The following is a 16467-nucleotide window of genomic DNA, read 5'->3' as shown; positions in this document are numbered from 1 at the left end:
AGGACCCATAAGGAGGCAGGGTGTACTCATTTCTGATAGGAGAGAGATGGTACCAAGAGATGTAGTGTGATGGGAACATTTTCAAAGTGGTGACAATAGAGCAGGGTAGGTTTACGGAGTCATTCCTGAGATGCCAACAACAAGAACTTGTGGTAGAACGTACAACAAAGATAGTTGACTTCAGTAAACAGGTTACATTTTGTGTGAATGGAACCCAAGTATTGCAAGCAAGATCCGTGCAGCATCCTAAACTTGTAAAGGAACTCAAGGAAATATCGGTTCTGGAAGGACCCCGAGTCATGTTCAGTATCATAATAAGGAGAGTCAAGAGGATGATGGAGGCAGGGAAGATCTGGTAGCAAAACAACTAAAAAGGGAAAATAGTTTTTAGGTTTGCATGGAGTTGATGTCTTGATCTTCACTCTGCAAATCCCAGACTCCCTTCTAGCACTGATGATGTTATCTAGTTGGGTAATGAAATGTCTGCAAGAAAAGAACCAAGTTCTGAGAGCACCAAGGAGCCCACTGTCCTCCTCCTTCCTCTTCCTTCTTTCCTCTTCTTCCTCCTCCTCCTCCTCCTCCCCCAGCCTCCTCCTCTCCATAAACCCCACTGCCTTCTAGCACTGATGATATTACTTAGTTTGGGTAGGGAAACGTCTGCAAGAAAACAGCCAAGTTCAGAGAGCATCAAGGACCCCATACTTCTTGTTCTCCTTCTTGTTCTCCCTCCTCCTCCTCCTCCTCCTCCTCCTCCTCCTCCTCCTCCTCCTCCTCCTCCTCCTCTCTGCAAACCCCACTTCCTTTTAGCACTGATAATGTTACAGGTGAAACTCAACAAATTAGAATATCACGCAAAAGTTCATTTATTTCAGTAATGCAACTTAAAAGGTGAACCTAATATATGAAGTAGACTCATTACATGCAAAGCAAGACAGTTCAAGCCGTGATGTGTCATAATTGAGATGATTATGGCTTACAGCTCATGAAAACCCCAAATCCACAATCTTAGAAAATTAGAATATTGTGAAAAGATTCAATATTCTAGGCTCAAAGTGTCCCATTCTAATCAACTAACGAAGCCATAACACCTGCAAAGGGTTCCTGAGCCTTTAAATGGTCTCTCAGTCTGGTTCAGTAGGAATCACAATCATGGGAAAGGCTGCTGACCTGACAGTTGTGCAGAAAACCATCATTGACACCCTCCATAAGGAGGGAAAGCCTCAAGAGGTAATTGCAAAAGAAGTTGGATGTTCCCAAAGTGCTGCATCAAAGCACATTAGTAGAAAGTTATGTGGAAGGGAAAAGTGTGGAAGAAAAAGGTGCACAAGCAGCAGGGATGACCGCAGCCTGGAGAGGATTGTCAGGAAAAGGCCATTCAAAAGTGTTGGGGACTTTCACAAGGAGTGGACTGAGGCTGGAGTCAGTGCATCAAGAGCCACCACACACAGACGGATCCTGGACATGGGCTTCAAATGTCGTATTCCTCTTGTCAAGCCACTCCTGAACAAACAACGTCAGAAGCGTCATACCTGGGCTAAAGAAAAACAGAACTGGTCTGTTGCTCAGTGGTCCAAAGTCCTCTTTTCTGATGAGAGCAACTTTTGCATCTCATTTGGAAACCAAGGACCCAGAGTCTGGAGGAAGAATGGAGAGGTACACACTGCAAGATGCTTGAAGTCCAGTGTGAAGTTTCCACAGTCTGTGTTGATTTGGGGAGCCATGTCATCTGCTGGTGTTGGTCCATGGTGCTTCATTAAGTCCAGGGTCAACGCAGCCGTCTACCAGGAGATTTTGGAGCACTTCATGCTTCCTTCCACAGACGAGCTTTATGGGGATGCTGACTTCATTTTCCAGCAGGACTCGGCACCTGCCCACACCGCCAAAAGCACCAAAACCTGGTTCAATGACCGTAGGACTACTGTGCTTGATTGGCCAGCAAACTCACCTGACCTGAACCCCAAAGAGAATCTATGGGGCATTGCCAAGAGAAAGATGAGAGACATGAGACCGAACAATGCAGAAGAGCTGAAGGCCACTATTGAAGCATCCTGGTCTTCCATAACACCTCAGCAGTGCCACAGGCTGATAGCTTCCATGCCATGCTGCATTTAGGCAGTAACTGCTGCAAAAGGGGCCCAAACCAAGTACTGAGTACATATGCATGCTTATACTTTTCAGAGGTCTGATATGTACAATCCTTGTTTTATTGATTGCATGTAATATTCTAATTTTCTGAGATTGTAGATTTGGGGTTTTCATGAGCTGTAAGCCATCATCATCACAATTATGACAAATCACGACTTGAACTATCTTGCTTTGCATGTAATGAGTCTATCTCAAATATTAGTTTCACCTTTTAAGTTGCATTAGTGAAATAAATGAACTTTTGCACGATATTCTAATTTTTTGAGTTTCCCCTGTACTTAGTTGGGTAATGAAATGTTTGCAAGAAACAACAGAAAGCAGCAAGGACTCCAGTTTTCCTTCTCCTCCTCCTCCTCCTCCTCCTCCTCCTCCTCCTCCTCCTCCTCCTCCTCCTCCTCCTCCTCCTCCTCCTCCTCCTCCTCCTCCTCCTCCTCCAACCCACTCCCTTCTAGCACTGATGATGTTACCCAGTTGGGTAATGAAACGTCTGCAAGAAAATAACCAAGCTCAGAGACCACCAAGGACCCCACAGTGCAAGCCTATTCATGTTCCTCTACCCTACAACCAGAGCTGGAAGCAAAATCTCCATTCCATGAAGATCCAGAGACGAGAGCCACATTCTCACCCAGGATATCTGGAAGTCACTGGACCGGAGATGACTGTGAAACAGGATCTTGGCTTTCCTGGTTCGGCTGGGGTGGTGCTGTCAAAATTGGAAATCGGCATCCCCTTCATGTTGGATCGAATGCACCGGCTGAGATGTTCAACGCACATTGCTCAAATGACCCATTTTAAAGATTTCTAAAGGTATATTTGCCATGGAATTAATCGCTTGCTATTTTACACCAAAGCAAACATCCCGGCCTTTCCCCCCAAGAGGCTGTCTTCCTCCTTCCTGACCCAGATATTTGGCATAAAAGGACCGTCGGTTTTGGGTCCACGACATCTTCCTTGGGGGACAGACGGGAACGGTGGAATACCTCGTAAACCCCTCCAGTTGGACAAAGGGAAGGCTCTCCGTTCATCTCCAGAGATTTCAAAGGTTTGTTCTTTCCGAACTGGCTCTAAATCGAGAAGGTAAGAATGTTTCTTGAGGCTCATCTTTGAAGAGAGGGTCGAGGGTTTCCTGCTTGAGCACGGGGTTAGACTAGAAGACCTCCAAGGTCCCTTTCCAGTTCTCTTTCTGATTGATTGACACTGGTTCCTTGATGGTCCGAATGTTAGAATCCTAAGGCTGGAAGATACCTTGGAGAGGGAAACTGTTCCATTGATTAATTAATCTCACCATCAGGAAGTTGCTCCTTAGTTCCAGACTGGATCTCCTTTTGATGAGATTCCACCCTTTCATTGAACATTTTATGATAAAAATACTTCCGTCAAAGAAATACACAGATAAACCACAAGCAGTAAATCTAACTTTGAGATCAAAGGTTTATTTCATGAACAATTTGGAACATGAAAGGTCGTCATAACGTAACAACGTTTCGGTAGGATAGTACTTACTAACAACCCATTGCGATGAGGTCCAGAGATAGTAGCCAAGTCCAGTGAGGAATAGCTACTATCAGTGGACCTGATCTGAGATTTACTCCCTTCTTTTATACTCTTCTTCTTCTGAAGCCCACCCAGTGGTATGTAATCTTATTGGATGTACTTCCTTATTCCCTCATACTGGCAATCACTTAATACCTGCTTGTAGGTATATGCCAACACTTTGCCAACTCACTTACCACCTGCTACTTTCAGTTCCCCTTTTTCTCAATGTCCCAGACATTCATGATCCAAAACAGCTCTATTTTAACATTTGTCCAGCAAATGTATGCTTTTTGCAGAAGTAGCAGGTAACAGATAACAGATAATCAGTGTTGGAAGAGACCTTATAGGTCATCTAGTCCAACCCCGCGCCCAAGCGGGAGACCCTACACCATTTCTGACAAATGGCAGTCAAATCTCTTCTTGAAAGTCTCAGGTGATGGCGCTCCCACAACTTCCAAGGGCAATTTCTGTTCGATTGGTTGATTGTCCTCCCTGTCAGAAAGTTTCTCCTTATTTCCAGGTTGAATCTCTCCTTGTTCAGTTTCCATCCATTATTCCTTGTCTGGCCTATAGGAGCTTTAGAAAATAGCTTGACCCCCTTCCTCCTCCCTGTGGCAGCCCCTCAAATATTGGAAGGCTGCTCTCCTGTCTCCCCTGGTCCTTCTCTTCTTCCCTAGACTAGCCAGGCCCAGTTCCTGCAATTGTTCTTCATATATTTTAGTCTCCAGTCCCCTCATCATCCTGGTTGCTCTTCTCTGCACTTTTTTCAGAGTCTCAACATCTTTTTTATAGTGTGGCCTTACTAAGGCTTTATAGAGTGGTATTAGTACTTCCCTTGATCTCGATTGTATCCCTCTGTTAATACAATTTAGGATTGCATTGGCTTTTTTGGCTGCTGCTGCACACAGTTGGCTCCTATTTAGCTGGTTGTCCACTCAGACATATTGCTGTTCCTGCCAATTGAGCTCAGCAGATTGCAAATATTTCTCCATGCTTGCAAAATCAGCTCAGCTGCGGTTATTATATATTGTTAATTTGAGGCCTTCAATTAAGCAGAGGCCTACACCAACTTTAGGGCCTAGTTGTCATCTTCTCACAACTTGTACAGGTAGTCCTCACTCAATGACCAGTTGCTTAGCACCCAATTGAAGTTGGAATAGATCAGCACTACCCCCCAATGTATTTATTATTCAGTTGTGGAGCTCCGATGGCCATGCACACATACATACACCATAGTCACATGACTGTAGAAGACCATAGAATCCTAGAATCCCAGAATCATAAGGCTGGAAGGGGTGTTGAAGGTCTTCTAGTCCAACCTCTTTCCTCAGGACAAGTAGTCCTCATGCCATCCTGGACGGATGCTTGTCCCATCTCATTTTAAAAGTGGTGGAGCACCCACAATTCCAGGAGGAAGCTGTTCCATTGATTCATTGTTCTCACCATCATGAAATTCCTCCTTATTTCTAGGGTTGGATCACCCTCTTCCCAGCCTCCACCCGTTGCTTCTTCTAATCCACTGTTTTCCAAGTTGCTGAGACATTGAGCTGACCAATCAGTTTTGGAGTCCTGTCTGATGTGAGGGGTTATCATTCAGAGGCAATCCTGTTGCTTCTTAGATAGGACCTCTACTCTATATCTACCATCTAGCCAGGTTTTGTTCCGACCCAAACTCTTGTCCAATAAAACAAACATGAACCAAAGGGAACAGAAACCTTCTAATGATTCTTATGAATCCCCGGTTAAAAGGCTGCTCCAAACTAATTAATTTTGATAAGCACAAGCCTTGCCAAAACTGTGCTAGTCTGCCAAGAATAACCGATAAGAAATATTTCAGAACACAAGAGTCTTCAATTAAAAAACTCAGGATACTGGAATGTCCATGAGGCTGAGTTTCAAAACGTCTTTGCTTCCTGCAAAGAATGTTTTCTTCACAGCTGGCTTTTATCTTCTTGAAGGAGGGGCCACTACCTTGCAGCCTTACTCCTGAGTCGCCCGTGCTGCTACAGCTGCTCTTTCCTATGAGCAACCCTGTGCACACGCGCACTTGGCACAGGCTCCTCAGGAACCTCCTCATCGCTGCTGCCAGCCCCCACAATCTCTGAAGGCAGCAGTCCACTCCCTGATGGTCCTGGCCCCTCATCTGAGTCCTTGCTCTCCTCAGCCGTCCAAACCTGCTGCTGGCTAACCACAACAGGTTTGGGTCACAGGGTTGTCAGGGATCCTGTGATAGGATTCTTGGGTGGAAGACCCAGTCCACCAGGAGGTAGAAATGAAGACCGCCAACCAAGGCCGGAGGGGCAGAGACCTCTCTACCTTCAACACCGGTTGCTCTTTGTTGGTACTGCTGAAGATGGAGTTCTTTAGGTAAAATAGAACTCAAGACCAAGTTGCCATGGTTGAAAAACTTGACCTAGTCCAATTTCCCCACCTGCCCAATGCAGGAATTTATTAGTCCATCATAATTAGCTCCAGGCCTTTGAGGAAACAATCAGTGTGTCAGGATTCCACCAATCGCCCTAAGTAAATCATGAGTCTTGAGCCAAACATCAAAAAACTTCAAATAAATTCATTAGGAGCAACACACGCTGGCATGACCTGCATGAAGCCGATTCTGGCATATGTTAATTACAGTCACCTTTGACCCTACTTCCCCCACCCCTACCCCTGCGTGTGCCATAAATCAGTTTATTGACAGGAGACTGGAGGCTAAAACATATGAAGAATGATTGCAGGAACTGGGTATGTCTAGTCTAATGAAAAGAAGGACCAGGGGAGACATGATAGCAGCCTTCCAAGCTCCCCTGAAAGCCGGACAAGAAGCAACGGGTGGAAACTAATCAAGGAGAGAAGCAACTTAGAACTAAGAAGAAATTTCCTGACAGTGAGAACAATTAGTGGAACAATTTGCCTCCGGAAGTTGTGGGTGCTTCATCAGTGGAAGTTTTTAAAGACAAGTTTGGATAACCATTTGTCTGAAGTGGTGTAGGGTTTCATGCCTAGGCAGGGGGTTGGACAAAAGACCTCCAAGGTCCCTTCCAATTCTGTTATTCTATTCTATTCTATTCTATTCTATTCTATTCTTTTCTATTCTATTCTATTCTATTCTCTCTTCCCTTGTATATTCTCTATTCTCTTCTCTCTTGTTTTCTTCTCTCTTCTCTTCCATTTTATATCTCTCTTCCCTTCCCTTCTATATCTTCTCTTCTCTTCTTCTCTTCTCTTCTCTTCTCTTTCTTCTTCTCTTCTCTTCTCTTCTCTCTTCCCTTCCCTTGTATATTCTCTTCTCTTCTCTTCTGTTTTCTTCTATCTTCTCTCTTCTCTTCTGTTTTATATCTTCTCTTCCCTTCCCTTCTATATTTTCTCTTCTCTTCTCTCTTCTCTTCTCTTCTCTCTTCTCTTCCATTTTATATCTTCTCTTCCCTTCCTTCTATATTTTCTCTTCTCTTCTCTTCTCTTCTCTCTTCCCTTCCCTTGTATATTCTCTTCTCTTCTCTCTTCTCTTCTCTTCTCTCTCTCTCTTCTGTTTTATATCTTCTCTTCCCTTCCTTCTATATTTTCTCTTCTCTTCTCTTCTCTTCTTCTTTCTCTTCTCTTCTCTTCTCTTCTCTTCTTCTCTTATATATTCTCTTCTCTTCTCTCTTCTGTTTTCTTCTCTCTTTTCTTCTGTTTTATATCTTCTCTTCCCTTCCTTCTTATTTTCTCTTTTCTCTTCCCTTCTCTTCTCTTCTCTTCATGTCTCGTGGTCTGCCAACATTGTGTTCTCTGAAGACCTGTCGATTAACTTGCATTCCTATGTTATCCTATTTTCCACCCCCCAACCCCTCCAGGCACCAGAATCAACATGCTGAAGCCTTTGGCCCTCCTTCTCCTTTGTGGCTTCCTGCCCATCTCCCACGGTGGAGCAGAAAACCTGTTATCTGTGGCCCAGGTGGACAAGGCTGTTCTGGAGAATTGTGAGTCTCATTTGTCGTCTCTTTTTTGCAAACCAAAAACTTTGGAAAGGAGAACCCATGGCTGTTTTCTGAAGCATTTAACTCCGGAATGGTTATTATGGAATCCCAAAGGACCTCTTTCGAAAAGGCAACTGGACTTTCTTGGTTTTTTTTTTATTTCAAAAATGTTTCACTTCTCCTCCAAGAAGCTTCTTCAATTCAGAACCAAAGAAACTTCTTGGATGAGAAGTGAAACGTTTTCAAAGGTAAAAACCCCCCAAGAAAGATCAGTTGCCTTTTGGAAAAAGGTCCTTTGAGACAACCATGACCTGAATGATTGAAAGTCTCCATAGATGACTATTATGGAAATGTTCTCTGGGAGACCATAGAGAATGGAAGGGTCTATTGGATGGGGAAATCCAATTATAAGTTTGCCTCAGATTTTTATGGGACAGCCTTTTCCAGATTGAGTGTCTTCCACTAATGTGGACCTATGCTCCCAAGGTCCTCTTCAGGCAAGTGGACAAAAAATCAAGATGACTCCCTGATCTTGGGGGTTTTCTTGCAGAAATTTCATTACCCAACTAGGTAATATCATCAGTGCTACAAGAGAGGGGGATTTGTAGAATGAAGGAGGAGGAGGAGGACTCTGAAGTCCCTTGATGTTCTCTTAGCTTGATTGTTTTCTTGCAGATGTTTCATGACCCAACTAGGTACATCATCAATGCTAGAAGGGAGTGGGGTTTGTGGAGAGGAAGAGGAGGAGGAAGAGGAGGAAAAGGAGGAGGAAGAAGAGATGGAAGAGGAGGTGGAGGAGGAGGTGGAGGAGGAGGAGGACTCTGGGGTCCTTGGTACTCCAGGAGCTTTCTTGGAGACATTTCATTACCTAACTAGGTAACATCATCAGTGCTAGAAGGTTGGGTTGAATCTACTTGCATAATGAAATATCTGTAATAAATCAGCCAAGCTCAGAAAAGACCAAGGAATACTCCCTGAGCTACATCAGTTGATCCCTGAAGTCAAGATAGTGCTTAAAACAGCATGAGTGAACTCTTACTCCTTTTTATGCGCACTCAACTGTCATCCCAAAGGTGCGTTTTAGGAGCCAACTGGACTTTCCTTGTTTTTCCTTGAAGATGTGTCATTTTTCATCCAAGAAGCTTCTTCAGTCCAGTCCAGTTCTCAGAACTGAAGAAGATTCTTGGAGGAGAAGCGAAACATCTTTCAAGAAAAACAAAGAAACCCCAATTGCCTCCTGAAAAATCACCTTTAGGACAAGCATGACCTGGATGACTGACTGACAATCTATACAGATTCAACTGTCATCTTGAGTATCTTGCCCGTCCATCTTCTACAAACATTCCAGTCTGTTCCAAAAATTTCATAGGCAGAAGAACCTCTGCTGATTGTTCAAAGTTCTCCTTATGGAGGGTCTGGGAAAGTCTACTGTGTCTCGGTGGCCCATCATGGAAATCTGGTTCTAAGACTAAACTGTAGGCCCATCTCCGCCCAAGTGCTGAAGAGCAGAACAATGTGGATGGCTTTCTTCTCCTGAACTTCTTCAGAACGTCTTTTTTCATCTGAGTTGAGTTGGAAGGTGCTACAGAAAATCTTTTGCAGGAGTTTGTGCTGGTAGGGGCCACACTCAATTCTGTAGCTGGGGGACAGGATCTCAGAATTTAGGGGCCGTTCAATGTATTTTCCCAACACATTTTCAGACTTATCTCTATATCTGTGAAGACCGATACCTTGTTTTAAAAAGGAAATGTTAACCTTTTGGGAATTGTAGCAAGATGTATCAAATGTTCTGGCTTTGCTATATCAATAAAGGTGATTTTGGTCAAAGACAGAGACAGGGGTGTGGGATGGAAGACTAAGAAAAATCAAGAATAACTTTAGAAACTTCAGCTAAACTATACTTCAGCTGCTAGTAACGACAGCTAAGAGACCGAGTTTCAATTTAATCTAACTCCTGTAATAATTGTTCTCAATCCTCTACAGTACTCTCAAATGCCCTGACCAAAGATGACCTGCTTCAAGGACTTACTGGAGGTGTGAGTAAAGATGTCCTAGGAGGGTTGAGTGGAGGCCAAGTTGGAGGACCACTTGATGGTGTTCTTGGAGGCCAAGGTGGAGGACTGCTTGATGGTGTTCTTGGAGGCCAAGGTGGAGGACTTCTTGATGGTGTTCTTGGAGGCCAAGGTGGAGGACTGCTTGATGGTGTTCTTGGAGGCCAAGGTGGAGGACTTCTTGATGGTGTTCTTGGAGGCCAAGGTGGAGGACTTCTTGATGGTGTTCTTGGAGGCCAAGGTGGAGGACTTCTTGATGGTGTTCTTGGAGGCCAAGGTGGAGGACTTCTTGATGGTGTCCTTGGAGGCCAAGGTGGGGGACTTCTTGATGGTGTTCTTGGAGGCCAAGGTGGAGGACTTCTTGGTGGTGTCCTTGGAGGTCCAAATGGAGGACTTCTTGGTGGTGTCCTTGGACGTGAAGGTCTTCTGGGGTGAGTTGCCTATTGTCAGACTTTATACCTTGGCTTGATGTTAAATTAGATCTTCAGTTCTTTAGTTCTTGACATGACTCAACAGAAGACTCCAACATGAGTCCACAAGGAGCCACGGTGGTGCATTGATTTGGGTTCAATCCTCCAGGCTACATCTGCTGCCCACCAGCTGCCTGAAATTTGGCAGTTCGAATCTCACCAGGCTCAAGGTTGACTCAGTCTTCTGTCCTTCCAAAATGGGTAAAATGAGGAGCCAGATTGTTGGGGACAAGAGGCTGACTCTGTAAACCGCTTAGCGAGGGCTGTAAAAGCACCGTGAAGCGGTATATAAGTCTAAGTGCTATTGCTATGATAGAAACATGCAGACATGTTGCAGACATGACTCAAGCCTCTAAGGGAACATTTGGTTGTCGTCTGCAGAGCAAACACACAGAAAGATAATTACATTTCTGAGTTTTTCCATCTAAATTCTAGGTTTCTTTCTTCTGCCTTCTGAATTACTTAGCCTCGGAAAACTTTACCTGGTCACTTATTGCTTGTTTTCATGCTTTTTTTTAATATGCTGCCTGCTTTACTTTGAGCAGATAGATAGTGATGAAGATCATTCTCCTGTCCCAGTTCTCTCTGCATCCCACACTTCATAACAGACGCACACAGACATGCACACAGTCCATTACATACGTGGACCCCAAATGTAGATCAGCGAAACCTAAGTCCCATGGAAAAAGTTAGATTTAACATGTCTAGGGTTATGACATTGAATCATCATCTCCTTTAGTGACCCCATAATCCCTTGCTTCGGGGTGGAGTCTGGGCAATTGAATGGGGCTAAGTATTTACTGGCCAGATGCCCTACCTGTCACCAATGAGGAGTTTTGCTCAGCAGATAATATATGCTCATCATACCAAGAAAAAGAAATTTGTGCCTCTACCTCAGATCAAACTCACAGCCTCCTGATTGTCAGGCAAGAGCTGGACCTCTAGGCCACCGCACCACTCAGGGTTATGACATTGAATGTCCTTCATAATTTTAGTTTTTGTTGCTAACCATAAAGCTCATTTTTATCTCCAGGCTGAAGCTTGTGGACATCACCCTTCCTAAAGTTACCCTGAAGCTTTTCCCCGTTGGTCTTGGCTTGAACATTTACACCAAAATAGCCCTCAAGGGCAACACGTGAGTTGGTTTCCTTGGGAAATAGCAAATCTTGATCCCTTTCTTGGCTGATATTTCCACAGGTAGCATTTCCTAGTCTGCTTCTTCCTTCCAGCTTTAGTTGTCAGAGGTAGAATAGAATAGAATAGAATAGAATAGAGTAGAGTAGAGTAGAGTTAGCCATTTTGTAGAGAAAGAGAAAACATTGACTTGTGTGTTATGTTTAGTTAGAACAATAGATATGGCCATCGCAATCTAAGACCTGCATCTCTTTAAGTGCCTTGTTGTTGCACACACAAAGAGGTAAGACTTGGATCGTAACACCGCCTCCACCATCTTGCCTGGTTTAATCCCCAGGAAGTGATGCTGTCCTGAGAGGCTTCCTAGCTTTCAACCATGGTTGATTCAAAAGTAAGATCCGTGGGACATGGGATTTTCAAGAAAGGGAGGTCTTCTGATTATCTGTCCTCCTCTAGAAAAATTGTAGTATCTTCAAATAGTTAAATCAGGATTTGGTATTGTAGGAACAACAGTTAGGAGACGTGCCTTTAAGAAGGCATAAAACATCCGTCAAGGTCAGGAAACTGAAGAAGAAAAATCACTGGTGTCATATGGAAAGTGTTGATCGGTGATCGGTGAGGTTCACCTTCAAATCTACTCTTAATTTTGGATTTTGAGGTTGTCCCACTTTCTCTGGAGGTAGAATTGAAGAAGGAACCCTTAGCTAAATGTTCTTGAGCTCCTAGATGAAATGTTTGGGATATAAACCCAATAAGTAAATATTTGTGATGGATGGAAAAAGTCAGAGCTCTCTCCAAACTTGGGAAGATTCTTTGGGAAACTTTTGGTTGTTGGTCCGATAAACAGCCTCGTCTCTATTTCTTTGGGATTTTTTTTTTCAGGATTCTGGGAGGGCCGTTGACTCTCCTTGTGGAAGTGAACATCACAGCCAACAGCCGACTGGTCCTGGACAAGATGGGAAATCCCAAGCTTCTCCTTGAGAATTGCAGGACCAACCTTGGTGACATTCGGATCTTGTCAGGGTGAGTCTTTGTACATCACAAATAGGCACTTCATGTGTGTGTGTGGGGAGTAAGTTTTGAATGGATGGTCAGGGATGCTAGACTGTCCAATCAGGTCAGGCTATGGAGCAATGTCAGCCTCCAGATATCAACTCATAAAATGTATCTATGTTTTTTTAAGAGTTGCCAATAGACAGGGAGGGGGGTTTGAAAGAGTAGTGCGGCAACTTGGAAATCGAAAGTGCATTCCATAAATGTTTTCAGAGATAGTAACTAGGTGACTGAAGTTTCTGTTGGGCAAAATTCTAACTGGAGAACATGATTGATGACTCTGGGCTATGGAGGTGTCCCATTGGAGAATGTGAATTACAATACACCCAGGGGATGGAGGGAAAACCGGGGTCAAGGTTGACAATGAATTAGGTGTCTCGGAGTCAGCTACACCCAGGCAGTGCCAGACATGTTCACTCCCATATAAGGGAGTTGCTGGCAACTAAAAAGACCAAAGAAGTATTTTTTAGTTGACACCCATCACCCTGGAGATGAAGGTCTTTTGTTGTGTAGATGGGACGGTCCAGTCTTTCTTAATGGGCACAAAATATCTGCTCATGGGCAGGGAAGCTATTAAGAAAGATTGAGTCTGCTTCCTGCCTCTAAAAAAACACGTTTCTCCACTTCTCCCTTCAGGGAAATATAATATTCTGCCTTTTTAAAATATTCCTCAAAATATTTCATTCTTCTAGAAGAGGGGCTTTCTAAAGTCACGGTCACATGACCAAAAAGTGTCCTGGCTTGGGTCACACAGATGTGGTTCTCTTTTCACCTATCTTGGATGTCCTGACCTCTTCTTGAAGACATCCTTGATGGAGCATGTGACATGTAAAATTATACCTGTGAAAATATAAAGCAATGGTAACGCCATTTGGGGCCTCTGTGTTACCCTAAGATGATTTACCGGAATATTATGTAAGAATTCTCTGTTTTGTTTTGTATGAAGGTCATATATTTGGCAGGTCACGCTGTCCCCTGTCATGATAATGATGGAGATTACTGGAAATCGGGATGGGTAAACAGGACAAGGAAACAGGTGGTATGCTGCAATATTAGGGCGTTGCGTAGGGTGATGCTTAGCTGGATAGATTGTGAACCCAGAAATGAGTAGAGACTGTATATTTGGAACTGTATATAAACCCCAGCCTTCCTAGGAAACATGTCTTCTGTGTGCTCTGCCCATGAGCACAGAATTCCCTTCTGCAAAAACTGCGTAAGTTCAAGAGTCTCCGGTTGTATGAAAACCTGGATGGTTGATTTTTATCACAGAGCACCAAGTGGTTACAGGAAGTCCTTGATTTACAACTGTTCATTTAGGGACCTTGGAAGTTAAACAGCACTGAAAAAAGTGACTTATGACCGTTTTTTTGCAACTACAACTGTTGCAGAACCCCCTGCGGTCACACGATCAAAATTCGGGCACTTGGCAGCTGTTTCATAGTTATGACAGTCTCAGCGTCCCGGGATCATAGGGATCCCCTTTTACGACCTTCTGGGAAACAAAGTCCATGGAGGAAGCCAGATTCACTTAATGACCGGGTTTCTCATTTATCAACAGCAGCGATTCACCTAACAACCATGACAAGAAAGGTCGTAAAATGAAATGAAATTCACTTAATGCACTTTTCATTTAGCAACAGAAATTTAGGGCTCCTTTGTGGTCGTAAATCCAGGACTAGCTTTATTTATGGCAGTCGCAGTGTCCCGAGGTCACATGATCGCTTTTTGTGACCGTTTAATGAGCAAAGTCAATGGGGAACCCGATTCCCTTCACAGCTATCTTACCAGCTTAACAACTGCAGGGATTCATTTATCTGTGGCAAGAAAGGTCATAAAATGAGGGCAAAACTCACTTAACAACCAACAATAATTTGGGCCTCAATAGTGGTCATATGTCGAGGACTTCCCGTAGTAGGAAGCTGTGGGATTGGTCCCAGTGTTGTCCTAGGATGAAGCTTGATTTTTCTCTTGTGGACCAACAGAATTTTTTTTATGTAGCAAAGAATGATAATAATTAACTTTTTAAATAATTGTTAACGATTCCACTCATTTTTTTCAGGCTCCTTCCATTGTCCTTGGACAATGTTCTGAGTGCTCTTTTGAATCAGCTCATTCCTGGCTTGGTGAGTCTTCCAACCAAATGATAGTCTGTCCCCACGGATGGGATTCAAAAATCCCAGCAACTGGTTTGCGGCCTGGTTGCTGGGTGGGTGTGGCCGACTGGAACTTCCAGAAGGGCTGTTTTTCACCTTCCCCGGAGTCCGGAGGCTTCCCTCAGACCTCTGGGAGGGCAAAAACAGCCTCGGCCGGGCTATTGAGGTCCTCCGGAAGCTGTAAACAGGCCCATTTCCGGACTTCTGGAAGTTTTGGGAGTGCCATTTTTCACCTTCCCCAGAGTCCCTCGGGCCTCTGGGAGGCTCTGGAGGCCCTCCGGAAGCTGTAAACAGGGCCTTTTCCGGACTTCTGGAACTTCTGGGAGGGCCATTTTTCACCTTTCCAGGGTCTGGAGGCTTCCCTCGGGCCTCTGGGAGGGCAAAATGGCCTCCCCAGGCTCTGGAGGCCCTCCGGAAGCTGGAAACAGGGCCTTTTCTGGACTTCTGGAACTTCTGGGAGCGCCATTTTCTCCTTCCCCAGAGTCTGGAGGCTTCCCTCAGGCCTCTGGGAGGGCAAAATGGCTTCCCCAAGGCTCTGGAGGCCCTCGGAAGTTGTAAACAGGCCCATTTCCAGACTTCCGGAACTTCTGGGAGCGCCATTTTTCACTTTCCCCCGAGTCTGGAGGCTTCCCTCGGGCCTCTGAGAGGGCAAAATGGCCTCCCCCAGGCTCTGGAGGCCCTCCAGAAGCTGTAAACAGGGCCATTTCTGGACTTCTGGAACTTCTGGGAGGGCCATTTTTCACCTTCCCCAGAGTCTGGAGGCTTCCCTTGGGCCTCTGGGAGGGCAAAATGGCTTCCCCCAGGGTCTGGAGGCCCTCTGGAAGCTGTAAACAGGCCCATTTCTGGACTTCTGGAACTTCTGGGAGCGCCATTTTTCACCTTCCCCAGAGTCTGGAGGCTTCCCTCAGGCCTCTGGGAGGGCAAAATGGCTTCCCCCAGGCTCTGGAGGCCCTCAAAAGCTGTAAACAGGGCCATTTCTGGACTTCTGGAACTTCTGGGAGCGCCATTTTTCACCTTCCCCAGAGTCTGGAGGCTTCCCTTGGGCCTCTGGGAGGGCAAAATGGCTTCCCCCAGACTCTGGAGGCCCTCCGGAAGCTGTAAACAGGCCCATTTCTGGACTTCTGGAACTTCTGGGAGCGCCATTTTTCACCTTCCCCAGGGTCTGGAGGCTTCCCTCAGACCTCTGGGAGGGCAAAATGGCTTCCCCAGGCTCTGGAGGCCCTCCGGAAGCTGTAAACAGGCCCATTTCTGGACTTCTGGAACTTCTGGGAGCGCCATTTTTCACCTTCCCCAGAGTCTGGAGGCTTCCCTCGGCCTCTGGGAGACAAAATGGCCTCCCCAGGCTCTGGAGGCCCTCCGGAAGCTGTAAACAGGCCCATTTCTGGACTTCCGGAACTTCTGGGAGGGCCATTTTTCACTTTCCCCAGGGTCTGGAGGCTTCCCTCAGGCCTCTGGGAGGGCAAAATGGCTTCCCCCAGGCTCCGGAGGCCCTCCTGAAGCCAGAAACAGGGCCTTTTCTGGACTTCCGGAAGGCCTCTCTTTCACCCTCTCAGAGTCTCTGTGGGAACGCTACACTTACCTGCATCCAAAATGGGCCACGTGGAAACTTCTGGAAGGGGAGGGGCAGGGTGGGTGGGTCCAGCCTGTCGGTTCCACTACCAGTTCAGTGAACCAGATGTAAATGTAACATCCGGTTCATTCGAACCAGTCCAAAGTGGCTGAATCCCACCCCTGCCTGTCTTTCTTTTAGTAACCGTAGCTTCAATGAACACAAATTCACAATCTGGGCCCTTGGTCAGAAAGGACCACATCAAAATAGCATCTGCTGGACTTAGAGTAGACCACCAGATCGATTGCCTGGAGGGAGGTGAGATGATTCAGGGGCCTGACCGGATGGAAAGAATCACAAGAATAACGAATAACTAGGTTGAAAGGGATCATGGAGGTCTTCCAGCCCACCCCTTTGCTCAAG

General features: G+C 45.3%; 1 protein-coding gene across 1 annotated transcript in view; it reads left to right on the top strand.

Annotated features, from left to right (window-relative positions):
• Positions 1 to 7515: 7515 nt before the first annotated feature.
• LOC113450968 (BPI fold-containing family B member 3-like) overlaps positions 7516 to 16467 on the top strand; it is a 28230-nt gene continuing 19278 nt past the window's right edge. The window contains exons 1-5 of the mRNA XM_087931947.1: positions 7516 to 7637; positions 9618 to 10116; positions 11189 to 11290; positions 12172 to 12312; positions 14402 to 14465. Of these exons, the coding sequence (XP_087788073.1) occupies positions 7526 to 7637; positions 9618 to 10116; positions 11189 to 11290; positions 12172 to 12312; positions 14402 to 14465 (918 nt within the window). The 5' untranslated portion in view covers positions 7516 to 7525. The remainder of the gene's footprint in view (positions 7638 to 9617; positions 10117 to 11188; positions 11291 to 12171; positions 12313 to 14401; positions 14466 to 16467) is intronic.

This window comes from Pseudonaja textilis, chromosome 3 (genome assembly GCF_049901715.1).
Source record: "Pseudonaja textilis isolate UNSWEBS1 chromosome 3, rPseTex1.2, whole genome shotgun sequence".
NCBI classification, from domain to species: domain Eukaryota; kingdom Metazoa; phylum Chordata; class Lepidosauria; order Squamata; family Elapidae; genus Pseudonaja; species Pseudonaja textilis.
The sequence above is the reverse complement of the archived record's forward strand: the minus strand, read 5'-3'. Positions and strand labels throughout refer to the sequence as shown.